This window comes from Stegostoma tigrinum, chromosome 34, assembly GCF_030684315.1.
Source record: "Stegostoma tigrinum isolate sSteTig4 chromosome 34, sSteTig4.hap1, whole genome shotgun sequence".
Classification (NCBI taxonomy): domain Eukaryota; kingdom Metazoa; phylum Chordata; class Chondrichthyes; order Orectolobiformes; family Stegostomatidae; genus Stegostoma; species Stegostoma tigrinum.
This window is the reverse complement of record NC_081387.1, coordinates 21,413,443-21,425,208: the sequence shown is the minus strand read 5'-3', so window position 1 is coordinate 21,425,208 and position 11,766 is coordinate 21,413,443. Positions and strand designations below refer to the sequence as shown.

At 43.4% G+C, this 11,766-nt stretch overlaps 1 protein-coding gene across 1 annotated transcript; it reads left to right on the top strand.

The window, feature by feature from the left end:
• The first annotated feature begins 596 nt into the window (after window positions 1-596).
• Window positions 597-11,023, top strand: LOC132206187 (zinc-binding protein A33-like). Its single transcript, XM_059639386.1, is given in 7 exon segments — window positions 597-842; window positions 844-1,010; window positions 1,102-1,198; window positions 1,292-1,525; window positions 2,396-2,418; window positions 4,360-4,466; window positions 10,473-11,023. Coding segments are annotated over 7 exon segments (1,425 nt in total).
• Window positions 11,024-11,766: the final 743 nt, after the last annotated feature.

The following is an 11,766-nucleotide window of genomic DNA, read 5'->3' as shown; positions in this document are numbered from 1 at the left end:
TCTAATATTAATGTTGGCTACCAATTTATTGATTTTTCCGACTACGATCGCATGCAAATCGTTAATATCCAGTTCAAAAGCAGAAGATCAACACCGTAAACAATTAATATTTGTTTCCGGTCACTGAACCTAGCTTATGAGCGATCCAAGTCTTTGTGGACCATTATCTAGAATGCTCCTTTACACTTGTCCTTGAGTTTGTCCTTTAGCAATCTTTATAAATTGAGATATTACTCTTTCACCAGAGGCTTGGTAGACAGAAACGAGTTCAGACTGGAGAAAAATGCAATGTCATCCGGATCCCAGATTTCTCCGCCTCCTGCTCCTCCCACTCGCGTTCTTGTCAACATTCCATGCGGTTCACCTGTCCCGGCAGGGTTGAGTTATTCCCCTCCGTGATCTAATTCCGTTTATCTTTCCAAGTACGCTGGCTTTTGTCAACTTATGAGAAAATTGAAGGTATAGTTCAGGACATATTAGAAGTTTTACGACTATTGCAGTGAACTTCACCGGAACATTGTGGTAATGAAGATGTTCTGCAGCGCAGGAACATCCAAAGTAATGGGAATTTGAAGCAGGACGTCCTGAGTCTGAACATGGCTTCCAGACAACAGCTGCAGATTTTTATCGAGGAGGCAATTTGTCCCATTTGTCTAGATTATTTCACCGATCCGGTTTCACTGGAGTGTGGACACAACTTCTGCCGCTCCTGTATCACCCAGAGTTGGGAAAAGAAGACGATAAACTCCTGCCCGGAATGTAGGGAGAAATTTACTGGAGGAAACTTTAGGGTAAACCGGGCCTTAGCGAACCTGGCCGAGAAAATTCGAAATTTAAAACTGGCTGGACCTTAAAGTGAAGGAACGTGAACTTCACTGTGAGATACATCAGGAAGAACTGAAGCTGTTTTGTGAAACTGACAAGAAATTGATCTGTGTGATTTGTAGAGATTCGCGGCAACACAGAGAGCACCATTTCCTACCAATCAACGAAGCTGTAGAGATGTACAAGGTAAAAGGGGATATTTTAAAAGCTGTGTGTTTTATTATAATTCCACGGTCTAACATTTTAATTCCGTGTTTTTTTTTCTCTCCAACCTCGGGATCAGCTGAAATCTTCATTTGACTCTCTCACAGAGAAGAAATCGGCGGTTCTCCTAAAGGAACTGAATCAGAAACAGAAGATTTCCGAAGTGAGGGTGAGGTTTCCCCGTGTTGATTTTCCGGGATCTCGGTTACTTTTGTTCCCTTTGTCGAGTGACATTAATGATGTTTCACGTTTCATTCGGTAGGAACAGGCGAGTAGTCTACAGGCCCACACCGCATCCGAGTTCACTAAAATGCATCAGATTCTCACTGAGAAAGAGCAGAGTTTACTCAGAGATCTCAGGGAAGAAGAGAAGTGGATTCTAGAGACAATGGAGAAAAACCTTCGAGAGATTCAGGATAATTTAACTTCCATTGAGAAGAAACTCTCAAAGTTGCAGAAACAGATGGAGCAAAATGACGAGCTGATATTTCTGGAGGTGAGGGAATATATTGATGATCAGTTCGGTGATACAATAGCTGATAAAAGGAAAACAACTATAACATTTGCTAAAAATTTGGAAATAGTTCGAGATGAAGAGTTATAGTTTGCGTATTGGCGCTGAGGTAACTGGCTTCCGAACATGTCTGCGGATTCCACAGCAACTTCCAGGCTATGAAATCCCTGACCATGTTATTTGATTATCATTTCATTCTGAACTCCAGTTTTATTATCCCTATGACGTCCCATTATAATTATTACCATTCCATGCTGAGATTTTGCGCGCGCGCGTGTGCGTGTGTGTGTGTGTGTGTGCGTGCGTGTGTGTGTGTGTGTGTGTGTGCGTGTGTGTGTGTGTGTGTGTGTGTGTGTGTGTGTGTGTTTGCGTTTGTGTGTATAAACGGACTGATGTTGAATTCCAGCTTATTCTGCCTCTCCTCAACCTCCTTTCGAAAATGCGATTGACGCTGAAACGCTGTCCCGTGTTTCAACAGCCTCTCTATCTCCCCTCGAACACTCTGGGCGGCACTGTGGCTCAGTGGTTGGCACTGCAGCATCACAGCGCCAGAGACCCAGGTTCGATTCCAGCCTCGGGTAACTGTCTGTGTGGAGTTTGCACATTCTCCCCGTGTCTGCGTGGGTTTCCTCCGGGTGCTCCGGTTTCCTCCCACAGTCCAAAGATGTGCAGGCTAGGTGCATCGGCCATGCTAAATTGCCCGTAGTGTTGAGGGGTGCGTGGGTTATAGGGGGATGGGTCTGGGTGGGATGTTCCAAGGGGCGGTGTGGGCTTGTTGGGCCGAAGGAACTGTTTCCGCATTGTAGGGAATTTAATCTACCATCCTCACTATTCGCGATTGATTTATTTCAGGATAAAGCTATTCAGAAGAGAAGGTAGGGCGATCTGTTTCCAGAAACTTCTACAGTTTGCTAAATAGCTCGGAGGAGTACGATTGTGGATTTATTTTGTGCCTATCGCCGTCATTTTAAAAGTTGGTTCACCTCGGTCCATGCCTCACGTACGCGTGTGTTTTATAACAGGAAGCTTATTGCAGTGTTTATTCCTGCGTTATATGACCAACAGAGGAAAGCCTCCCTGCTATAGGAAAGGTGTTGTGAAACTTGAAAGGGTTCAGAACAGGTTTCCAAGGATGTTGCCGGAGTTGGAGGGTTTGAGATGTCGGGACTACCAGAATAGGCCGGGGCTATTTTCCCTGGTGCGTCGGATTTTGACCGATGGGTGACCTTATGGAGGTATATAAAATCATGAGTGAAGTTGGTAGGGTGAATAGTGATGGTCTTTTTTCCCAGGTTGGCAGAGTCCAAAACTAGAGACATAGGTTTAAGGTGAGGGAGAAAGATTTGAAAGGAGTCGGAGATAATGGGAACTGCAGATGCATTTGTGCTCCTGAGATGCTGCTTGGCCTGCTGCGTTCATTCAGCTTCACAGATTTTTTGGGGCCTTTATTTTACGCAGAATGCGGTGCGCGTATGGAGTCAGCTGCCAGAGGAGGTGTTGGAGGGTGATAGAATTGCAACTTTTAAAAGGCATCTGGGTGGACATATGAATAGGAAGAGTGTAGACGGATATGGGTCAAACGCTGGCAAATCGGACTAGATTCATTTAGGATATCCGGTCGGCATGGACGAGTTGGACCGAAGTTTCTTTGCTGTCGATCTCTATGATTCTGCAGCTGACCAGATACCTTGTAACTAATGCAATCTAGCTCCAATGCCTGAAGTAATCGCTCATCTGACTTAGGCTATTTGCGTAGCTGTGACCATCCAACTCCGTCTGAGCGAACCACAGGACTCATGTTTTGAAGATCTCTGTTGCCATTCACGCCCCTGCAAGGCTCCTGACCAACCTTAAAGGGCGTTCGGGCTTTCAAAGAAGGAAAAACGATATAATCCAGCTCTGTATCCTTAACAAAACAACGGGGGGGGGGGGGGGTGGTCTATAGCGCCTTTAATTGATTTTCTCTCAGGACGTTTTTTAACAGAAGCTTTGGAAAGCAACACGTGACATCGACTCACATAAGGAAATATTCACACAGATTCCAGAGCTGTAGCATAGGGAATGTTTTTAACAATGAAGAAGGGAGAATTAGAAAGGCGAAGAGATCAGGAAGGGGATTTTAGATCAGATGCATTTGATCGCTGTGGCCCTACAGTGTAGCAGCTAATATCAGAGATTTCAAGAGGCCAAAGCTACAAAGCAAGATTATCAGAAAGTTGGGAGGCGCATGTTTTATACAGTTGGACTTGAGATTTTCAAATATTTTTAACCTCTGTGTTTGTTCCACAAGCTCTGTCTGTAATAAACCGAGCGCACGGACTAAATGCAAAGGTGCCTCCTCCTGCGGTGTGTGATGTCTTAGCAACCACTTGGTTTTCAGGCCGTGGGCCTATTCCTTGACCTGGGGTTTTTCATCCTTTGTCGTTGCGTTTTTGCTCAGTTATAGAAATGAGGTTAACATTTTATATCCAGATAACACATTGTGGAGCTGGAGGAACACAGCCGGCCAGGGCAGCATCGGAGGAGTGGGAAAGTTGACGTTTTCATAATTGGTTACAGACTGAACACAAAAAGTGTTCTGAAAAAGAGTCCGATCTGAAACGTCAAGTTTCCTGCTCCTCTATGCTGCCTGACCAGCTGTGTTCCTCCAGCTCCACACTGTGTTAGCACTGACTCCAGCATCGGCAGTTATTACTGCCTCTCACAATTTATATCTGCCGATTCACTTTTAAGATAACAATACTGAAAGCTTAAAACATTTCTCATATACCCTGACAATTTTTCCCCTTTAAACACAAACTGTTTAATATTGACAGGATTAGTGATGCACATCGGTTACTTTCAATAGCCCTGCCTGTCGGAAAGTTCAACGGCCCGTTGCAGTACATGATCTGGAGAGGCATGATCGATGCCATTGTCCCAGGTAAAACTCCCGTAAACATTTTTTTTAAATGTAAGTGCAATGTGGAAAGGTTCCAAGGCCCCAGGTTAAATGTTCACATTGTCAGTCGTTGACCATGGGAGGCTGTCCATTTTCGTACTTCGCTTTCTGTGAGTTTCTCCCGTTATGTGCCTGAGGTCGTCAACACATGGTGTTAAAGCAGTGAGGAGAACTGTATAAGCAGAACACTAGAGCCCAGGCCAGAGAATGACTGGACTTGAACCGCTTAGTGACCGGGAATACACGAAAGAATAATGTGCTAACAGGCAGTTAGCTATCTCAGGTGGAATTTAAATTTAGACAATAGAGGAAACTGCAGCAATTGCAAATCTGTCCAGCATCAGCTAGGGTGTATGCTAATCTGACTCAGTTATTCAGAATTCAAGACATACAGTGAGAAAATATCGCTGGTTTTTTTTAAAAAAGTCTACTGAACATTAGGAATATCCTCAAATTTATGAAAAAGAGGACAGCGAATCTGTTTACATTGTGTATTTGTCATTTTTTTTAGCAACTCTATTGATTGTGCGGACACTGCGTCAGGAAAATCACTGCTCACTTCAGGCTACAAATTTGAACAAAGACCTAATCCGTTCAGAGGATTGGCCTTCACTATAACAATGCGCACTGTTTCCATGGTCTTCAAATGTGGGAACATCCGTCCTCTAAAGAGAGAAGGTGGAAGATAGGAAATCGCCAGATGCTGGGGGACCGGGTGGCATAAATATGAAAGAGGGTTGGGGTAGAGTCGAAGGGAAAACAAGGGAGCGAGGAGAAGCAATATAAACTCGCCGTAGTGTCACAGACAAATCGTATGCAAAGAGAGAGATACACTGCCCTGCACTTAAAGCCCTGCTCCCTGTTCCCAGCAAGGCCCACAGATCTTCAGAGACAGTGAAGTGTTTTTCAGCAATACCCACTTGCATAATGCAGGGTTTTTATTGTCAATTTATTTTTAATTCAGAGCTTTTTCTCTTCCTCTTATCTTAGAGAGTGAAAGAAAACACTTAGAACCATCTAATCTGTAAGCACTATTGCAGAATAAATACCATGTCGAAAAATAACACCCAAAGCATCCATGAAATCTGGAGCCAATTATTAAACACTGCAGAGTGAAGTGATTGGGTTCTCCAAATATGTCTATTTGGTCCCATCATTTGTTCCAATATGACATTTGGCCTGATACTAATTTCTACCAGTTTCACATTCTCACTAGACCATCGGTCTTAATTATTGTGGGGAGGCTTTTTGTATCTTCTGCTGTGAATATAAACTAAGCATTTATTTACCTTCCCTGCCATTTCTATATTTCCAATTATTAGTATGTCTTCCTGTTCCTGTAATGGACCAGGAATTACTTAGTTAATATTTTCCCTTTTATACGGCTATAGTAGTTTTTTTCAATCCAGTTTTATGTTTCTTCCTTTTTTCATCTATATTCAATTTTATCAAAGCTTTGCTCCTACTTTGCTGAATTCTAAAAATCCTAGAACCATCAGACATACTATTTCTAAATTTTTTGTCAACTTCATAAGGGCCCTCCTTTGATATGACCTTGTCTTCAACATTCTTTTCCAAACTTTGCTACTTTCTTTTCATTAAGCATTTTTTCTTCAAACGGAGTTACTTTTCTTCAGAATGAAACAAGCAATAAGTTCTTAAATAACAAAGTGTGGGGCTGGATGAACACAACAGGCCAAGCAGCATCTTAGGAGCACAAAAGCTGATGTTTCGGGCCCAGACCCTTCATCAGAAACCTAACCCTAACCCTTTTCTGATGAAGGGTCCAGGCCCAAAACGTCAGCTTTTGTGCTCCTGAGATACTGCTTGGATTGCTGTGTTCATCCAGCTCCACGCTTTGTTATCTTGGATTCTCCAGCTCCTGCAGTTCCCATTATCTCTGATTGACATCTTAAATACTAGCCATTGTCTGTCTGCTATCGTGCATCTGAATCCATTTTCTCAATCCATCTTCCTCTTCATGTCTTCATTGTTAACCTTGTTTTGATTCAAGCCCCTAGTTTCAGACTAAAATTTTTAGTTCAGACTATCTCTTACAAGCTTAATCGTTATACCGTGGTTAAACTCCCAAAAGGTTATTTTACAACAAAATTATTAATTAGCCCTTTCTCGTTGCATAATGCAAGATCCAAAGTAGCCAATGGCTGAATTACTCTTCAGCATTTTGCTGCAGAAAACTTCCTCAAACACATTCCAGGAATTTTTTCCACAGAGCACTGGCACTCAGTGGATTGATCCAGTTGAAACATTGATTGTAGTTATCGATGACCACTGCATTTACCTCACTGAGGCAACTTCAATTTTCTGACTTATACCATGTCCTGCCTTACCTTTGCTATTTGGTGGTCAATTATCGATTTCCACCAGTGTTTGTAGACTCTTGCTGTTTCTCAACGTCACTCCCAAATATTGTACAAACTATCCAGACGGAGTTCCTCTCCCAATAACATACTGATTCCGTCCCTTGTTATCAGCACTGCCCCACCCAACTTTCCTTCTTTGCAACCTAAATGTTGAACAAAATATGTCACACACAGGTACTAGGGCTGGGCACCCTGCAGTCACATCTCCATAATGGCAACTAAATTATATAATTTTGCTTATACCTGTACTGTCATTTAACCTATATCGTTGCAGGCATTTACAAAACTATTTTTGCTTCCCCCTTTTAACACTGCACACTTTGCGAATGGTCCTGGCTGATTCAAAAGTTGGTTTTTGTTCTTTCTATTTTCATTTGCAACTTTCAACTTCTTTAGGAATTCACTCTTTGGGCTCCCACCTCCAGACAAACGGCTTTAAACCCCCCTCAGTTGCACTTGCAAGCTTCTTGTGATGGTATTAGACTCGTCCATGCTAAGGTGTAATCGATCCTCCATGTGGAGCCCATGGCTGCTTGAGAACTAATCCCATGGCTCCATAAATCTAAAGCTTTTTGAACTGCAATACATTTCCTGCCACTTATGCATTTCCAGGTTGGTGCCAGTTGGAGTATGGCATATAATTTTTTTTTAGAACGACTCCTTAAAAAGCAAGTGAAGACATTGGAGTGGATGCCCTAAAAAAGACAAGAGAATAGTTGGATGGTTGAGAATCCTCAGTTCTGAAAATAAATCAGAGAAGTTAGGATTGTTACCATGGAGAAAAGAAAGATGAGACGACATGTAGTATCAGCATTGATAATCACGAGTGGTCTGGAGAGAACAGATGAAAGAATTTTTTCCCTCATTGAAAGGACCAAGAGCGAGGGGGCCCATGTTTAAAGTTCTACAGAAGGTTCATTGGGCCCAAAACGTTAACACTGATTTCTGTTCACACATGCTGCCAGGCATTTTCCAGAAATGTCTGTTTTTGCTTTAGATTATCAGCATCTGCGGTACTTTCAGGTTTCTTTTTTGGACATCTTTAACGTTATTAGCAAATGGAGCAATAGTGGTATGAGAACAAAACTCTTTTAGCTACCAAGATAATAAAGTGTGAAGCTGGATGAACACAGCAGGCCAGGCAGCATCTCAGGACCACAAAAGCTGACGTTTTGGGCCTAGACCCTTCATCAGAGAGGGGGATGGGGTGAGGATTCTGAAATAAATAGGGAGAGAGGGGGAGGCGGACCGAAGATAGATAGAAGAGAAGATAGGTTGAGAGGAGAGTATAGGTGGGGAGGTGGGGAGGGGATAGGTCAGTCCGGGGAAGACGGACACGTACCAAGTAGCAAAGTTTGCAATGTTCTGTCCCAAAGGCTGATGAAAAGAGATTCAATCGAATCATCGAAAGAGAGATAGTCAGTTATCTGAAGACAGTGCGCAGTGTTACCGGGAAATGATGGCAGAATAGCTTTACAAGAAAACAAAGTGTGGAGCTGGATGAACACAAGCAGGCCAAGCAGCATCTTAGGAGAACAAAAGCTGAGGTTTCAGAAATCCCGATTGTGATATTTAGTGCAGGCATGTGGACATGCTTGTGCACAGTAAAATTTCTGTGATTCTGGAGCCTGCTGATTTTGCACGGAGAACGTGTCGTAAGTAAGACACGACCACCGCCGCCACCCCCCACCCTGCCCTAACCCCGCCACCCCCACAATGAATTTTGTACAAGACTAGCCTGGACTTCCAGTCTAGTGAACTCCCATTCATTCACGTATGCCCAATGCTATTAGCGTTTTGTACTGGCAACAGTCACATTTATTTTGGTAGGTGCATTTAAATGAAGCAGTAATGATAAATTGTCTACCAGCCTAATTCTTCTTCATTGATGCACATATCATATCTGTACAAAACTGAAATTAAATGTTTTACGCATGCAGATGTGAATTTTAAGGACCTGGATGTCTTTCAGTAAAGGCATGTGCAGGACTAAGTTCTGAGATCCAGGCCCACGGTTTTGGGCCTGATTGTTGCTTCTCGCAAACAGCATTCATTGTTTAAAAACCCCAAAACTTACGATTTGAGCCTAATTTGTGAAATATATCCCGTTATCTGCTTATTTATTGCAGTTTTATTTTGACTTGTCCGGCTCCCTAGCATACAGGCAAGTTGGAGAAAGCCAGAGAAAGCAGGGAGAATGGAGAAGGAGATGAGTGAGTGCTTATGTTATTGCGAATAAGTGAGTGATTGAGCGTGTGGAGGCAGGAAATTGGGTTTGGAACACAGGTATGGGTTGTGCGGAGGGAGAAGTTAATTACAATGTGTGTGCAAGCGAGGTCAAACAGTGGCTTAATTGATTCTTTGGTCACTATTGAACATCCAGCCACATACAAAATGAGGCCATGTTTGACATACTTTGAAACGGAAGTCTTCATAATTGACACGAAAACAAAGTTGCTGGAAAAGCTCAGCAGGTTTGACAGCTTCTCTGGAGGAGAAAACAGAGATAACTTTTCAGGTCCGGTGACCCTTCCTCAGAAGGTTTTGAGGAAGGGTCACCAGACCCGAAACGTTAATTCTGTTTTCTCCTCCACAGACGCTGCCAGACCTGCTGAGCTTTTCCAGCAATTTGATTTGTTCCTGTTTTACAGCATTCGCACTTCTTTTGTTTTTTTTTCCCTTCATTATAGAAGTAATGTAATATTTTATCATGACCTAAAATGCACAATACGCAGTGCGTATTCTGCCGTATCTTAGTTTTCACTGGTGTCTGGAGTCACGATCATTTCAAATAGATTCTATGCACACATTTGTTTATGAAATGACAGTGTGGGTGAAAATACCAAACTGCGTTCGTAGGAATGGCAAGAACTGCAGATGCTGGAGTCAGAGACAACAGTGTGGAGCTGGAGGAACTCAGCAGGCCAGGCAACATCAGAGAAGCAGAAAAGTTGGCGTTTCTGAAGAAGGGTCCCGACCCAAAACGTCAACTTTCCTACTCCTCTGATGCTCTGCGTACCCAACCTGAATTTCATGTTTTTAGTCCAGCAAACTGCTGTCCTGTTGATAATATGGATGTATTCAAGCATCGCTTCAATCAAGTACATCGAATGCTGAAATACCGAACTCACTTTGATGCTTTTATATTATTTTGGCCTATATTAAGAGAACAAAATATTTTTCCATACACTTGAAGTCTAATAATTCGACCTATTTAAAACTGTTACAAGACGAAAAGTCAAAATTTACATGAAATTCAGAGCTATCGGTCTCTAGCCAGTGCATTATTTTTGCCTTCAGCCATTCTCAAGTCTCTTTCAACCTTACCCCATCACTACTTTCCGCTTTGTCGCTCCCTCTCTTCCTCCCTGCCACGCTGCCTCTTCCTCTTCCCTTCCACTCTCCCTGACTCGTCATTGCCTTTCCCACTCCTTTGCTCTCTTATCTCAAACCTTACTTGCCGACATACGCATGTTCTCCATCGCCTTCCCCTTACCAATTTCCGCCTCTCATTTTTCTGACTTCAGAGTACACTCTGAATTTGCAGATCACCTTGCCTCTTTCCCATAAATCACTGACTCTGTTATTTTTAAATTTGTCCCAGCTCCAGACCCTCTGACCCTGGATCCGAGCACAGCGAATCCTCGCCTCATCCTGTCTGAGGACCGGACCAGTGTGAGACTCGGAGACGAAATTCTGCCGCTCCCTGAATCCCCGGAAAGATTTGATACATGGCTGTGTGTGCTGGGATCAGAGGGATTCACATCAGGGAGACATTACTGGGAGGTGGAGGTGGGAACCAAGACCGAATGGATTTTAGGGGCGTCCCGAGAGTCTGTCACCAGGAAAGGGATTATAGTTCCGAGGCCTCAACTTGGTTATTGGATTTTGTGGCTCAATCCTGGAAGAGGTTATTTTGCCGTCACATCTCCCTTATTGACTCCCCTCATTTTGAGTGTGAATCCCCGGAAGATCGGGGTTTTCCTGGACTATGAGGGTGGTCAGGTGCCATATTACAATGCGGACACCATGTCCCATCTCCACACTTTCACCCACACTTTCACTGAGAGAATATTTCCCATCTTCAGTCCTGGCTGGAACGAGGACGGGAGTAACTCCACCCCGCTGACTATCTGCCGGACTAAAGGTCACTGACAGATCCATCCCATAATTTCACCAGCCCCACTGCCTCTTGTCAACTGATAGGTAGGTCTCGGCCACAGGTAGAGAGAAAAATCAGGTTAACATGCCGGGAAGAAACCCTGTAAAGGAACTGGGAGCTGAAAGATAAGCAAGGTGCTCTGTAGGGCTGGAGAAAAGAAATAAATAGAAGCTCAATTGTAGAGAGCGACTTGCTGGGTAGGATAAGTTGTGAACTGTAGGAACCAGAAGACCTACCAGCGTGTAATGTTGCCCTGTAGACAGAAATTGGCGCTATATGACGGCATTTGAGAAGAGTCAGTCAGTGGTTTTCAGGTTGGGCTCAGTGGAATCTTTCCGGGGGACGTCAAATCGTTTCATTACCGGCAGATGAGAGACGGGAAGTGAGGCGCACAATGTAGGGAAAGATCGAGGCAGAAAAGAAGACAACAGAAAAGAAAAGAAACATTCTGCAGTGTACTGACTTACAGGCAGTGTTCATGTGGTCTGCTGAATATTTCCATTATTTCTTGTTTATTTCAATTTATTGCGCGTTTGCTGCTTGCACCCGTTGTGCAGATGCTGGGTTGACTAACTCCAAGCTGCAGTATCATACTTGCGTGATTTAGTAATACTGACAGAGGAAACTGATTTTGCACAAGGCTGTATACATTGTCCAAAATGTCACTCTCAAGAAAATGGGAGAAGCGGAAATTTGCAAGTTTCGGCAGCTTCGAATTTCCGTTACTATAGGAACC